At 40.8% G+C, this 16,304-nt stretch overlaps 1 protein-coding gene across 2 annotated transcripts; it reads right to left on the bottom strand.

Moving 5' to 3' along the window:
• Positions 1-830: 830 nt before the first annotated feature.
• Positions 831-16,238, bottom strand: LGALS8 (galectin 8). Of its 2 annotated transcripts, none has more exons than XM_062637410.1 (9): positions 16,105-16,238; positions 13,970-14,113; positions 10,316-10,404; positions 8,871-9,081; positions 8,113-8,229; positions 6,442-6,468; positions 4,556-4,644; positions 2,540-2,705; positions 831-2,091 (listed from the first exon to the last, which is right to left on the bottom strand). In XM_062637410.1, the coding sequence occupies exons 2-9, from the start codon at positions 14,009-14,011 to the stop codon at positions 1,942-1,944; spliced, it is 891 nt and encodes a 296-aa protein (XP_062493394.1). In that variant the 5' UTR covers positions 14,012-14,113; positions 16,105-16,238; the 3' UTR covers positions 831-1,941. The 2 variants fall into 2 exon arrangements, with proteins under 2 accessions (XP_062493394.1, XP_062493395.1); XM_062637411.1 differs by having other exon boundaries at positions 13,970-14,097; positions 16,105-16,205.
• Between the last annotated feature and the right edge of the window lie 66 nt (positions 16,239-16,304).

Raw genomic sequence — 16,304 nt, forward strand, 5'->3', positions numbered from 1 at the left:
GCAAGACACTTGAGTTCTGCTATGTTTGGGGTACAGTACTGAGAATCTGCTTTTCTGTCTTTTCAGGGAAGCAAAAAGTAAAGCCACAGAAGATACTGAAAAGTTACAATAAATTAGGATTCATATAAATCCTAATAAATTGGGATTCATGTTTTTTTAGTCTTTAAAGACAAGCTAAAGCAATAGCACTTACTTATCTGAAGAATAAATTGTTTGCACTGTTAATAAATGTACCAAAAAATTCACCACCTGTTTTGCACCAGGAGGTGCTGGTTCCTTATATCACTAATATGAAAGGCACTGAAATTCTAAAGTATGATTTAAAATGCAACTGGTAAGAACACTAAAGAAGGTACTCGTATGTCCCATCTAGTGCTGGGAACGGGCCTCTGTTCAGGGTATAGCACGCCATGCAGATCTCTACAGCAAGGTTGCCCCTTTGTGGTCATTCATGCTCTTACAGGATTTTCTTAGAAAACAACTATTTATCATGTCTGCTGTCAAATAAAAAGAATGTTCACATGAGAACTTCCTGCTCAACTCCTAGATAAAGGCAAGGACACCCAACTGGGAGCTGCCTACTGGCTCCTCCATTACCATCAGTCAGCTAAGTTGATCGTGCAGTACAACACTCTCCTGAAGGACACACCAGCACAGCCGAGACCTACACAGGGTAACTGGTCTGTGGATCACTAACTCCTCAATGGGGAAGTGGTCTTCCAGACACAATCACTGTGCCACCCTGGAGATATGAGTAAGATAATAAGCAACGCAAGACAAAATATAAACCAAAAAGGGGTAATAGCTATGTAGCTACATTAAGAGAAAGGCAGAGTTCACAAATGTTTTTATTTATGCTTTTTATGCATTAAATCTGGTGATTAATTTTAAACAGTCTTTTAAGGTACACCTTATTCTTGAAATTGCTTCACTCTTTTTAAGATAAATATGAACATCCTTCATACATGTATTGACAGCCAGGAACATTTTAAAAGTATAAAAATTGAGACTGACATTTGTACAGAAAACTGAACAGAAACAGCTTGTTTCAGATAGTATTTTAATACAAGACTGAAAAAGGATTCATTCTTTGTTCCACTGATGAGTATCTGAGTCTTATATCTCAGCTGAAACCCTGCCTGGAGTAGTTGGGTTCACACATTTATTTTTTCTAAGTGAAAACAGCAAACATCCATTTCAGTCCCTGAGCAACCTCAACTCAGTTCAGAGCCATTTCAGATCAAACAAGCTTTCAAAAGCTCACACAGTTGCTACCAGTGAAATAATTTTCATTTGTAACACTTTGGGAAACTAAAATCTAGAAATGCTGCTCTATGTTTGATTTAAAACACTTACAAGCAGAAGGTGTCAGATAATGTCCTACTGCACAGCAGGCTCAGAAGATAAAATTCCTTGCCTTTTGCTAGAACTGATGGGTCAATTGTTTCCTTAATCCACCTCAGTCAAAAGGTTATAGTTGCTAATATAAACTAGTAAAGTAGTGCTAATATAAGTAGTATATTTAAGAATTCTATTTTAAATGAATTATTTGTGGTGTGGATAACCATATCTTAAGATCCTACTTCAGTATAGTTTTGCTTCAGTATATTGAATGTATGCTATCAAGGAATGCTGAGTAGTAGTTTAACTTGAACACACCAAGTGCAATTGTTAGATGAAGTATGATGCAGCATTTTCATATTCTTAGGTTCAGTAATACAGGAGATTTATCTGAGCAAACACTTAGCTTGCCAGGATACTGTAAAGTAGAGGAGGATTTAATCTTGCAGTTAGCAGTTCTGGTACTCACCTCATGAGAGGCAGACACAGAAGCCTAGACAGATAAAGGCAGGCTCAGCATGAATCAGCACCTGTCTGTACTTGACAAGGAGGCACTGTTATTAAAAGAGGTTTAATTCTTTTAGTATTGACTGAGAAATATTACCAGCTCCTCACATCTAACAACTGAATATCTCCTATGATTTCTACTGTGTTGATCTTTTCAAGTTGTTTAAAACGATGCTTGTATTCCAGAGTGTGAACACCATTGACAGCAACTTTGAACTCGTGAGCATCACAGAAAATGATCAGCTGAAAAGCAAGAAAAGTAACAGTTAAGTTTTAAGCTCAGGTAAGACATGGAAAACGAACCTGATGATCTAGCCTAGACCTGGGCAAGCCCTGCTTCTGTTACAAGGAACGTTTCATGCAAAAGACATTTTAAAATAAGCAAAACTTCAATAAAATCCATATAGAATAACTCAAGTTGGAAGGGACCCGTGAGTCTGACTCATTTCAATTACAATTTGTTCTGAGCACAGACTGAGTTCTTGCAACTATTTAAAAAGAAAGCTGTCATTAAACACAAGTGAAATCTCTGCTCCCTACAGTTCCCTTTTAATCCTAAGTATTCTCAAGACATTGAAATGCAGGAATGTCAGTTTTATTTAAATCTGTATTAGTGACAAGATATTTAAGCACCACTGCTAATCCTTTTGATAAAATTACCAGTTTGATGCTGTGTTTCAGTTAACCTTACCTCAAAGTATATCCCAGGACTGAAAGGGAAATTGCCAATTTCCTTTTCTTCTTCTCCCCAGCTGTCATGAAGGTATGAATTCCTTATAAAACCTTTATTTTTCACTCGGGGATTCAGATGTAATGCAATGTCCTTGGAGTCACTTGGTTTCAGATTTATTGTAAAGCTGGAAGATAAATTTTAGGTTTACTATACCAAGGGTTTATAGACACAGTGCAGTATTACATGCTACTTACCGAATCCTTAGCCAATATTCAGAACAGTGTGGAAGCCAGGACTGTGATTCACCTGAAGACCAAGCAAGCACTTAACATGCCTCTTTCACACAGAAAACTTGGCTACAAGCAGTAGATGCAGGACATGACCCTGCTAGATCTCCTTCATCACTCACAGCTTTCTGTTAATTTCTCAGTAAGGAGGTGTTGAGCCAAGAGGGCCAAGTGCTGCTCCCCTACAGCATGAGGAAGCAGCATCCTCACAGAACCATGTGGTGCTACTTGCTCCACCATCTCTTAACTCGGGCAGTGGAGTTGGAAGCCTTGTTTTGCCTAAAGATGGTCTTTCTGCTACCAAACTAGTTAGACTCCAAGGAAAAGTTTGAAGATTCTTTCTGTACATTTAAGAGTCGTGGGACACAATGCATACAGTGTTACTTTGTAGTAAGTTGTGCCCAGGCTGAATGAATACTCTCTAATGTCAGCTATGTCCACAACACAGAGCGCCTAAAGGGGAAGTCTGGAGGAGACTGATCAGAGGGAAAAGTCATCCAAATTCAAATGAATACTTCAACATGTGGCAAAGACCTTACTGCATTTGAAGAAGAAATATTCCTCCCCCAGATAAGCTCCAGCTGCCAGGTTATTGCCCTTTGAGAAGGCTAGAATTGCTTAGTCCAAGTACAAAATAGCAAGCTGTGAAGCTCTCTTTTTCACCAAGGAAAAGGAGTATCTATAACTCTGTGAACTGAAAGACATTCAATAACTTACAAACTCTATATACTTAAAAGCACAAAGAGCAACCGGCAATGTTTTAACTAAACACCCAAAAGCCTCTTCACACTTGTAAGCAGTACGTTCAGCATTTGAGCTGAGCTACTAAGCTTTTCAAGCCAAAAGTCTGAAAACAAATGCTCCTATGCAAGTATTAATTATCCTGTCCAATTTAAAGTCGTTCACACAGTGTTGACATTTCTAGTCCTTGGGTTCCTGTATAAATATGAACTCTGAGTGCTGTTCAGCTGCAGGGAGGTTATGTGCTCTCAGGAAGCAGGAATGCAATGCATACACACAGCGTAAAAAGCATGCTTCTCATTGTCTGCACTAATTGATTCATTTTTAGGCGTGCTTCACAGAGCCAAAACTACTCTTCAAGCAAAGGGCATGCTGAAGCACCCACACTTCCTCAGCTCCATTTTGACAGAGTTGCACTTCCCCTACCCCCACCCTCCTTTAAATCATCTCTTCTTGGCAACCTCTTGTTCCTAATTTGCTATCAAAATTATAGCTCATACTGCCCTACCAGCTTCCATCACTCGTCAGGCACCTTCATGCTTAATGCTGTCCCAGAGGAGGCCATCAAGAAATACTCAGAGAAATGCTGCAACATGCAGCATTTGAGCACACCAACATCTCACCTCACTCATTTTCCATTTACTTCTACTAGTTCTCTTGCTCTTTGATCTCTTAAGAATAAAAGCTATCTTGTATGACATGTGCTCACATGCCTCACACAGTGGAAACCCTGAACAGACACACAGTCTTGTGAATGATGCAGATTGAGCAGGTAAGACGCTCAGGTTTTACCTTCACTTTTCACAAGGGAGCTGCTCTTCATAAAGTCCTCTCTAAAGCAGTATCCTGCAGGTTCCTGAGAAACTGCACTGTAGTTTCAGATGATTCCAGATGCAAAGTTGTAAATGAGTAAGGATATACTGAGGCATGAAAAAGCCTACTCATTCTCAAGAGTAGCTCAGCTAAATAGAAGAAAAAAAAAAAAAAAAAAATCAGCAACACTTACCTATTTGGGTTTTTATTCACTTCTCCTTTAATGGTAATTGTGCATCCTGGACGAAGTCCTGTATCAAGTTTCTTAACATAAGGAACAGTCTGGAAGTACATCACCAGTAAAAATTTTTACTGATTTACTTTTTTAAAATATACAAACTGAACTTAACTACAGCACCAAGTTATGCTGAGATAAACATATCAATATTTTTTTTTTCTTTAGAGTACCAATTTGGGTTCAAAATAAACATTTCTGCCATCACTAATGGTGGAAGGGGGGGGAAAAAGTAAGCACAAAACTCCCTGCACTAATTTAAGTTTGTATCATATAATTATACAGATACAGACATCCTGACCTCTTCTCTCTGAAATCTTCAGTAATGCTTTAAAGAATAAGATTCAGTCCCACAGTTGCCTAAGTACTAGAAATAGGGTCACTGAGTATTGTCCTGGGTTCAGCAGTAGCAGTCATTTTTCTCCTTCTTAGTAGCTGGTGCAGTGCTGTGGTTTTGACTTTCGGCCTGGGAACAGCGCTGATAACACCAATGTTTTCAGTTGTTGCTAAGACATGTTTAGTCTGACCAAGGACTTTCTGAGTCTCTTGCTCTGCCAGGGAGGAGGGGAAGCCAGGAGAAAGCAGAGACAGGACACCTGACCCAAACTAGCCAAAGAGGTATTCCATACCACAGCACGTCATGCCCAGTACACAAACTGGGATTTACTCAGAAGGGCTAGATCACTGCTCAGGTCGGGCTGGGTATCGGTCAGTGGCTGGTGAGCGGTTTTATTCTCTTCCCTTGTTATTTCCCTTATCATTATTATTATTGGTGGTAGCAATAGTGGTTTGTGTTATACCTTAGTTACTGGACTGCTCTTATCTCAACCCTTGGGAATTACATTCTTTTGATTCTCCTCCCCATCCCTCCGGGAGTGGGGGGACAAGGGAGGGAGTGAGACAGAGACTGCGTGGTTCTGACGTAAGGCTGGGCTTAAACCACAACAGCATTCTGCCCTCCTGGCACCAGCACATAGATAATGCAAACATTTTATTTGCCCTTTTTTTTTGTTGTTGTGTTACAAGTTATTTCAATCAGGGAAAAGGAGTGAATGGAGAAATACCTGGCCTTACTTTTTCTTTTTGGTTGAAGTCCACCACTGGCAAATGACAATATTGCATGTTATTTGGTTTTGATAAGAAGACTGAATAAGGCTGACTGAAGTAGTGAGACAACTAAAATCATGGTGCTCACTGCAACTTCACCTTCTCCACAAATTCTATTTGTATATATTCTGGGCTTCCAACCCCTTTTCAGTCTGAGCATGGTCCCTACTCCAGCCTGGATACTGTCCACCTCTACAGCTTTTTGCAAAAAGATGAGCCCTTACTCCATCGATGCTCTCTGCTATGTGGATGTGAATTCCAACCCTAAGGTGCAATGCTGGCATCCAGCCACCTGAAGTGCATAGAGGAAGATGCAGCCAGACAGGTTCTGAGACACACACGTTAACATAAGGCCATCTGGTGCAAGATGACTGCAGAATACTTTTGTTTTGCAGGTAGTCACCAAGGAGAAAGCTAAATATGCTTATTTGAAAAAGTTTTTTAATGTGATTTGGTCCTCTAAAACTTCAGGCACCTCTTTTTATTTTTCTGTTTATGGCTGCGGATGCTGTGTTTATCTTTCAGGTTTTCTAAATGATTTAACAAATAGCCTCACTTTTACTAGCGAGAGAAAAGAGGATTACTCTCTACAAAACCTCACAGATAGTCATCTCCCAGAAGATTCTCGATCCCCTTGTTTTGTACATGCTTTTGGCATGAATAACTGAGATGTTTTTATTTCCATTTTTTTTACTCTTCACATTTACCACAAGTCTACATGAGAATTGTCTACTTACGAATTGTGAACCATCTGGCATTTCCCCCTGCATGAGAAAACAAACAACATTAACTAGTTTATCACATAATGGGGAGATTCATTCAACCTTTTACAAACATACATATATTTTCTGTGTTTATCTTTGTTACTCCTAGAGCTGATGGCTGAGAGCTTTGTAAAGACCGCAGAGAGATATTTAGCTGTCACTGTTAACAACACAGAACTTTAACATGAAGTTGGTTTAGAACCATATGAGGACCCATGCTGCTCCAAAGCTTTAAATGTTAACACAGAAAATTAGGGCTATGATAAAAAAAAAAAGTTAACCAAAGCCCTACAAACCAAGAAAAAGTCCTGAAGATCAATTGCTGTAGCCAAATTATGTCTTCAGCTTCTTTATTTCAATACAAGCCTCCACCTTCCTCCTCAGAAGAGTATATTTGAAGCAAAGACAAAAAGGAAACAATCACCCTTCTCCATTTTCCCTTCTTCCCCAAAGGATACAGCATCAGCAACCATAGACTAAAACAACTCTGTTTCAATTTGTGTTTGGGACAGAAATCAACCTGCAGAACCTGCTTGCCCCCAGAGCTCTTCTGGGAGTTATGTCCTTTAAGACCTTTCGTTTAAGACCTCAGACAGCTTGGAGTAACATTATTCTGGCAACACGCCCAAGACCAAGTGATGGGGCCCACTAAAATCTGTGCACAGGCTTTGCAAATGCTCAGTGCATAGGCATAATTTTAAAGCCTAGACCCTATTTCATTCAGGTCCACATCTCCACTGTCTATCAACCCAGTTTATTAGTCTGTTGACCCGAGTTAGACCTGATGTTTGGCAGTAAGAGACTCAAGCTTTGCCCACAGGGTAGTGAAGATGGGGCAGCAGAAACCCAGAATATTACACAGCACTACGTAGGCTGCCTTAATGAAGTGGCAGGAAGAAAAAGAACAGGCATTAACCTTCTGTATCTCCCTGCAATTTATCACCTTTTCTGCTCTAAAAGTCTCACCCTTCCAGAGCAGAAGGATCTCCCCGTCTGAAAATACTGTTCAACTCCTCCTTGTTGGTTTATTTTCTCTAGTAGAGCTGGCAGCTGAGGAAGCTCAGCACAGGCTTAATTTCAGATGCACTGAAGTTTGGTTCAAGTGCAAATGAAGCCACAAAGTCTTTGAAAAAAGATACCTCACCTCCCAGAAACAAACATACACTCCTACTTTACACTTTGTTCAACAACTCAGTGATTTTAGCATGAAAAACAGGGTTATATGCAAAAGCAGTGCCAGCTGTGGCTGAATTTGGCATTTGGAAGCCAAGCAACAATTTGCAGTCGTAGCCAAACTTGTCAGAAGCACTGAATTATGAGGATTCATTCTGGAGATCCTGCAATATTTGAAAAGTCTAATGCACTCCCAGATCCAGTATCCCATCAGTTCTTACACCATCTGTTACATTAACTTTGTAAGCTGTGAACTTTGTCACTCTTTTGCCCTTAGCTTCAAGGCTAAAACAGAGGCACAGAGGTCCTCACATGAGACTCACATGCTGAAATGTAGGCGGGAGAAAAAAGTTACTATCATTAGACTGTGTAGCTGCTTTTCTTTACCTCCTTTTCACCATAAAATCCTACTCTGTAGTTTAGCAAGGCAGAGAAAAGGAACTGAATAAGTCAGCTGTCAATATAACTTACATCAGGAACAAAATCTATAGTTTTGATCTGCACTTTGCCATATATTCCAAGAGTATCAATTCTTTCAAGGCTAATTCTGTGGTTATAGAGGAGCAAGTGCTTCTTGTTTACAGTCACCTAGAGAGATAGGAAACAAAATAGGAAAATTATATTACACATACATTACACCAGCCATGTATCAGATTATATGCATGTATCTGTTTTACACTGGTTTTGTACAGAAGCAGGGAGCGTCCTAGAAATTTCAGAGCAACTAAGTTCAGCTCATCTATGATTCAGTCTTTTTCCATCACTATGAGATTTATTTGCCTACACTAAAATTTGCATTTCACACCTTTTGTTTCTATCACCTGATCATTTATCAATGTGGTATTACCAATGTAACAGAATCTATTAATGCAGTCTAACACAGCACAACAAATACACCTCACACATTCACTCCGAGAGGGCTGTCCTACACTAGTCACAAAAAATATTTATCCTAAGGTCAGCACATAAGGGAAGGGAGGGTTAGCCATTAGCTATGGCAGGAAGTTACTTGGCTACTCATCCAACTTAGAGGGAAGCAACACAAATTAAAGGTCTGATTTATTTAGCAGTTCTTTAAAGAAAAACTTACAACAAACTTTTCTGTAGTTAGACTATACCTAGGTAACAGAGAAACCAAGGCTTCCTCCTATTCAGTGTAATTATACAAAATACCTCTTTTTTATTGACTTGAACAACTGTCTCGTGATAAAGAATTGACACAGACTCACCTGGAATTTATTCTTTAAAACCATGATGATAATCTCAAATGATTTCCCTTTCTGAAAGGGCATCTCGTAAGTGATCTCCTCCCAGCCCCATCTTTCCCTCTCTAGCGTGTTGCAAACAATGCAGCCAGACCTTTTGAAGCGGGGGTTGAAATGAAATGCCACATCAGCTCTAGGTGTTATGCTGCTGCCACACTGTAAATCCACCTGGAACCTAATCATAAAAATAAGACAAACCATATTTAGCTCAGTCTGTCAAGAAATCACCTAAAAGTTTGATAAACTTGTGTTTTACTGTGGAGGATCAAAACAGGTAGACACAATGAGCGTTGTTGGATAAGCAAAAGAAAACAACAAACCCACATTTGTCCAACCTCTGCACATTTGAGAAAAGCTCTCCCATGATTTTTGCAATGAATTAAAGTACTTACTTAATGGTTATAAATTGCATTACATAAGTTCCTCACTTACTGTGTTCACCACCTTCTCTCCCATCATCTTCAGGAGAATAACCAAATGAACCTAGGGCAAAGTCAGTGAACAGAACCCCCATACCAGGCACATGCTCTAGTTTGATGTCAAAAGGAGTAAAAAGTGTACAAAATAAACAACCTGTCTCAAGACCATGACAATGGGAGCACAAGACTGGAAAGATCCTCAAAATGGAATGCTGTGAATGCCTACATTATGGCCAACTATTGTTCAAATGAGAACCATAAGAGGATATAAGGCCAGGCAAGAACTTAGTGGTACCTGACCAAGATATAATCTGTAGTTACCTTAGGTAATTATAATACTACAAGACACACCTCTAAGAGGAGATTTTATACATAAGTATAGGACCACCTTGGTATAATGAGCTGAGTAAAAATCAAGAGATGCGTGACTGAGATTTCATTATGTAAAGTGCAGGTAACCAGACACTTACTTTGACATGATTCCTCCCTTGTTAGCATTTTGTATAAAAGGCTTTACCTGTTTCCCTAAAAGATATGCCAGCTGTGTTAGCTTTCTGGTACGCTCTTTTGAGCAGAATTGCAATAAAGGCAAATAACTGAGTGTGTTGATTGCCTTTTGCACACTGGATAACTCTGCTTTAGAGACAATAGTTCATACCTACCTATCCCAGCTTAAGTTAATTCCTTCATGTAACACATCCAGTTATCAATTTTATTAGTCTCAGATAATCCCATTAGACAGGGAGACATATGACAGGGAAAACAACTGCCAAAGCAGGCAAAGCAAAAATCAAAAAGAAAGAATCAACATAAAGCAAAAAATCAGTTCATCCATTAATTAACCACTTAAACCTGTATTCACTCTGATGCTATCACAAGTATTTAGACCAATCCTTTTTGACCATAATAAGTAGAATCCCTGGCCACATTTTATTCATTACATTCCTGTTCACATGGTGACACTGCATAAAGTGATATGGTAACCACTACCTGTCTGCATCATCAGGAACAGTCCCATGGATCTTAATCAGCTGTCCAGGAGCAAGGCCACCAAATATTGTCCCAACATACGGAATGATCTCAAAGAAGGGGGGGGGGGAGAAGAAAAAAAATATTTAAATAACATTTTGTAATGGAAGCAGAAGAAACCACAATAGTTTTTAAAATAATAATATAATGCTTAGTTATGTGGTGCTCTTACACATTAAAAGAAACACAACTAGCATTTTATTTAAAATTAACAGTAGAAAAGCACTAAATACCCACCACAACAGGATGGAAAAACTCAGCATATTTTCACCTATGTAAACAAGGCTTCTCAGATAAAATTAAAACTAACATTTCCAGCCCCCATTGCTAGCTCTCAAATGAATAGTCATAATATTTTATTGCCTCATTAATAGAGTATAAAAAGGATTCACTTTAAAATAGGTCATTGCTAAGGGCTACCTATTATCAGGAAGAACCTTCCACAACCCTTATGACCCCAGGCTACAGCAGCTGCCTTTTTGCTTGTTCTTGCTCCATTTTGGAAAACAGTAATGGAAAAAGAAGCTATGTCACAGAGTGTCTTCCTAGTAAAAACTACATGACAAATACAACAAAATACCTCATCCTAATGAGCTAAAAATTGCAAGGTGCAATGAATTAGCCCCGTTCAGGGGTCTTGGTCTTTGTGGTATCTACAGCATGCAGTGGTTCAAAGCCGTTCCATTTTTAACTCCATATCGATAGCTGGAGAAGGTAACACACACACACGTTATGCTAAACTAAATGGCAACACAGTAAGAGTTGTTAAGCCATATAAGAGGACATGTCAGTTAAAATAAAAGCCCTGAACACCCAGCAAGGCTCTCTGGCAAAGGCTCAGACATGCTGACAGAAGCCCCTACCCTGACCATCAGATGGTGCATCTATTATTTCAGGGAGAGAAGGGGAGCAACTTAACAGAAAACTGTGGAAGTTCACAAGTGACTGATCTGAAAGTAAAGCCGTAAGTATGCATATCATCACTTGTGCTTCAGGTTGAGGGAGGAAGTAAATGGTAGCAAATGCTGCATTTGCTTTGCTTAACAGACAAAAAATTCTGCCAAGACTGGGCTGGGGTTTGGGGTTTTTGTTTTGTTTTTCTCCCCCAAAAAATCTGTTATCTATGGAACAGTGTGTAAGATTTTAGGACATCTTTGAAATGAAACATCAATTGTCAACAAGAGTTCCAGTAATTTAACAACAAAAAATGAACAGACTGAAAATATAACTGTTTAATGGAATATTGGACTATAAAAGGACAAGGTGAGATTTTATTTTTTAAATATATGTATATTCATGGGAAAGAGGAAGGTATGAAAAGGGAATGCGTTTACTGACACCTGTTCTTGTGAATTGCTGAGGAGGGGAGGGGGAATGACAGCAAAAACTGTCTAAATCTAGAATGTCGATTACTTCTGCCAGTAGATACATACCCTTTTCTGCCCCCTCTCCACTTCCCTTCTCAGCTCCCCATGCTTTGCACAAAACCTAATTTGCAGTCGTTTCCTGTATCAGGCAAAATGGACTTAAAGAACTTGCTCCTCAAGCATGAACTCAGAGATGGTCAAGTTGTTTTAAGTCTCACGTATGTATTTTACTGGCATAAGCAGGAGCACCAACTCTTCAGAAGCTAAGTTATGGAATCTGCGAGGCCATAATAGAGCATTTCCTGGGTGCAGTACTACAGCCTTAACGAGGTTTTGTTATGACAGAATGTGCCTGTAATTTCCTCATACCTCAAGACATTCCTCTACTAATTTTTCCTTATTTATTAAGATTAATGTTTGTGACATCATATAATCAGTCAGCATCCCGGCTCTCTTCCAGACTTCCAAAAATTACCTCTGAAGCCAACTGGTCAACATCAACTGAGTTTGAGAGGTCTCAAAGATCAAGTTCTCCCTAATACCTGCCAGTTTTCATAAAGCAAGGACAGATTACGGTTTTACAGAGGAAAGAACTGTGATAACACAACTTCCATTCAGCTTGCTGGGTAGCAGACAGCTACCTCATCAGATGGGACATGACAACATTTCTTGCCAGACAGGTGGAGTAAAGGGCATGAAGAGGAAAGCAGGATTTTCTGAATGATTCAGAACAGTACTCTAGTGAAGAAATACGTTTCAGAATGAAACCTGTAATAAAGCTCGTAAGTTTTGCTTTTCATGGAACAACCGCTGGAATAGTGAAATCTTCATAGCCTGCCCTCCTCCATCCCTCTTAAGTTCATCTTGTGGTATCACAGGGGACACAATCACAGAAGGGCTGAGGTTGCAAGATACCTCTGATGTCTCTAGCCCAATGCCTTGATCAAAGCAAGGCCAGATAGAGCAGGCTGCCTTGCCTGGAGGCTGCCCTGAGGTCATCAGCACACTCTTTCCCAGCTCTGCCTCCACATTCCAATCCCAAATACTCACACTTACTGCTGCCTTAGGCTCTTGATCCCTAAACCCAGATTTACCCTTTTTTATTCTCCAGCCTGGTCTTCTTACCCATCATACTCATCAGTCCCCCTGCAGCCACCCAATCTTGCTGAACTCTTACTCTCTCCCTTACACAGATCCTCCTCTTCACACCTCCTCTCCCACCAAAATCTCCATCTACCAACTTTCCTTTTGCAATTCACTCTTCCTATCTAATCTCCACAGAGCTTTCATTCCCCTCCCAGCTGGGTTCTTATGAAGAAGGCTGAAGCTATTCCCTCATCATCCCTAGCTCTATCCACTTTGCAAGCAGTGAATATATAGTGGGACTGAACAGTCAGATTCACTGAGGGCACAGGTATGTGTCAGTGCAAAGCCATAATAGGTAAGAAAGTACTGTGCCGATCTGCACTACTCTATATTCCACATAGATACCTTACAGACTTTACAAGAGTTTAAGCACAGAACGTTAAAAAGACTATTTCCTGCAGGCTCAAAGGAACTACCTTTTTAAAGATACAACAAAAAACACAGCTCCAGCCCACCCTTTTATCCATATGCCAGTGTCAGACCACTGTTCGAGATCATAAGAACACTAGAGATTTTCAGAGAAAGTCTCCAGACTCTCTAAGCTAGGCAAACAACATTCTGTCCAATCTGCTCTCTGCAATTGTTGAATTGTGTTAGATCAAGTCTTCCCTAAAAAAAAACAGGATTTATTCTAAGGTAAGGTATCAACTACCAAGAAAGATTCCAAGTTTAATTGGTCAGACTCAAGTTACAAGCACAACAAACCCAAACATTTCCAAGGGCTGCCAGGCAATACCCATGTTTACAGAGTATTAGGACTGAAAACACTGCTTTGCATACTTTCACTTTCAATACAGCATGTCCTGCAAACGTGCCAGACATCTACATAAGCTGTGTATGAAAAAGGATTACCCTCCGAGGCAAAAAGAACTTCCTTGCTGTTTTAAAAGTCCTGTGCATTAAGTGCCCATTTATTTGCAGCACAACTTCTAAACCTCAGCTCCTAGTATCACCTGTGACATTCTCCCTCAAATAGCAAGAGATGCAAGTAGTTCTCAGTAACACCCCTCACTGTCCAAAACAGTACAAGTAATAACTATTGACATAAAACAGCAAAGTCCCATTTCCCAAGGGATAAGCTGTTGACACTCAGGGGAGTTACCGGGTTACTGATTGTCGTCTCCTGTCCATTCAAGGCCATCATCTTCCCTCCTCCAGTTTAAGTTCTGTGACCACTGCTGGAGTGTGTTTAAAGGACGGACTGGCTGGACAGCACCAAAGGACAGATCCCTTTGAGAAAACAAACCTTTCAATTAGAAAGAAACAAAGTGACATGACACTACATGGAGTAAAACCCTCCGAGGTAACTTTAACAGCACAAGACATGATGCAAACATCTTTCCAGTAAGTTTGCTGGAGTTGCGAAAAACAAAAATTAAAGGCTTAAAAAAATAAGGCACCACCCGAACAAAGGACAGTGCACACAGGTAGACAATGTCATCAGCAGCTTCCAGATATTATGTCTACTGAGACAGAATCCCACATAAAGATCATCATTGTACAGAGGAACGCTGACATCTCAGTGCCCCTCAGCTCTCCATTTGCAGCTGACTACTGCCTGCAGACAGGGAAAAGAAACCCAGCACAAAAGCAGTTTTCTCAAGACAACCAACCAACCACTTCTGCTTCCTTTAACATTTTCTGTGCTATACCCAAATTTCCCAAGGCAGACAAGCCCTAGGGGCTGAACTTGATTTTCCCAGTTTTATCTTGCATAAAGTTAAGAGATCCTAGGCAAAGACATATGAGGGAAGCAAAGGGTGCTTAATGTTCCTTCCTCCAACACACACAATCCCTGAACTCCACAATTAACTACTTTCATTAAATGCACAGCATTAATAAGAAATGAAACAACGGTCTGTGAGTGTATTCAGCTACACTGCAATTTCTTTAGCATATCTTTTAATGAGGTGACCAAAAATCAGGGCCCAGTTGAAACTACTAAGTAATTATTTCTTGCGCATTATGGAGAATGCCACCAACTTAAGGTAGCATGCAAACTGTGTGGTGGTGACAGGCAGACAGGGTAGAAGTCAAAGGTGAGAGTTCTAGCATCGTTACTGGGTGACAACTGTCAGCAATATCAGAAGAAAAAAAAAAAGGAATAAAAAAACCCACCACTAAATCAAACCCCTCAGGTCTGTGACCTGTTCCACAGGGCCCCGGGGTTAATCTTCTGCAATGATTCAACAATGGAGTGGCCCATTGCAACATTTAGCTTATCTTGCAGGAGATTTGGGTCAGAAGGGTATTATTTCTCATACTTAAAACCAATATCTAGAATACAATTCAGAGAATATAAGGTACCCTGTTTTGCACCTTTGATCTTCTCATGAGATAACACCATCAATTCACAACAGGAATATGCAAAGACAGACAAATTTAATTGTTTTAATTTTGAAAAGGAAGAAATCAAGACCAAAGCAAACTATAACTCTGCCTTTAGCATCAGAAAGACCAATAGCAGACCCCCAAGAAAACAAAACCGAAAGCTACAACCCCATGTTTAACAGCCTGCTCACTGAACTCCCCTGGGTGTGCAACAGAAATCGGGATCCTGCTGAAGGAGGATCCAGGACTGTTGGTCTTGGCAGACCAGGTAGCATTATGGCAAAGCAATGGGATGAGGTTCTGTAACATGGAATGCCAAATCTTAAGTATGCAGCACTCCAAGTTAAGGTTTTCTGACTACTTTTAGAACTGAAAAAGGCACATATGATTTCCTGTTATTTCACACACTGCAAAGCAGCTGAAAGCCTCTTCAATACAAAAAAAAGGAAAACATAAAGACCAAAAATCAGGTATTACACTGTCCCAGTGTGACATGCAGAAAATGCCTTTCATGAGGGTAACACAAATGAGGGTAACACAAAACCAAGGTTTTACACCAAGGCACACAAGACTTCTGCAGAGAGAGTAAGCGAGACACTTTCTGGGTATCTGCAAGCGACTGAAGTACCAAACACCAGTCCCGTGCCCTCCCCCCTCACAGCTATAAACCCGACCAGACAACACGCTGTAAGGACACAGGTCGAATTCCACCGGGACGCTTGGGAAACCTCTGCCTTACCGCGCCCCGAGAGAGCTCCGGCCGCACAGATACCCCTCCTTCAGTCGGGCCCGCCTCAGCCCCACCGGGGAGCAGCCGCTCTCCCCGCCGGGCAGGCGCTCCCGGGGGAGGGCGGGAGGTGTTCTTACTACTTTTACCCTCCGGTTTCCCCCGACGGGACAACGTACCTCCGTGCCTAGCAGCGCCTGCAGACCCGCGGGCTAAAGCTGCCCGCCCACACCATTGCACCCCGGCACCGGCTCCGTGCCCGCACCGGCCCCTCCCAAACGCTTCCGGCCGCCTCCGACGTCACCGCGCAAGGCAAGGCGTGAACCTTACGCTGGGCTCCACAGCGGGCGGTGTTTCTCCCGGGACCGGCCGTGGTGGT

This window comes from Pezoporus occidentalis, unplaced genomic scaffold (genome assembly GCF_034315485.1).
Source record: "Pezoporus occidentalis ecotype Australia unplaced genomic scaffold, CSIRO_AGI_Poc_V1 ctg52, whole genome shotgun sequence".
Classification (NCBI taxonomy): domain Eukaryota; kingdom Metazoa; phylum Chordata; class Aves; order Psittaciformes; family Psittacidae; genus Pezoporus; species Pezoporus occidentalis.

What these genes read in the sequence shown, in the direction of transcription:
- LGALS8 (XM_062637410.1), bottom strand. Translation starts at nt 14,011, where the DNA reads ATGATGGCCTTGAATGGACAGGAGACGACAATCAGTAACCCG. An exon ending in TTTTAAAGAATAAATTCCAG is followed by an intron (nt 8,230 to 8,870) that starts GTGAGTCTGTGT and finishes CTATCTCTCTAG; the next exon opens with GTGACTGTAAACAAGAAGCA. An exon ending in GTCCTGGGATATACTTTGAG is followed by an intron (nt 2,092 to 2,539) that starts GTAAGGTTAACT and finishes CTTGCTTTTCAG; the next exon opens with CTGATCATTTTCTGTGATGC.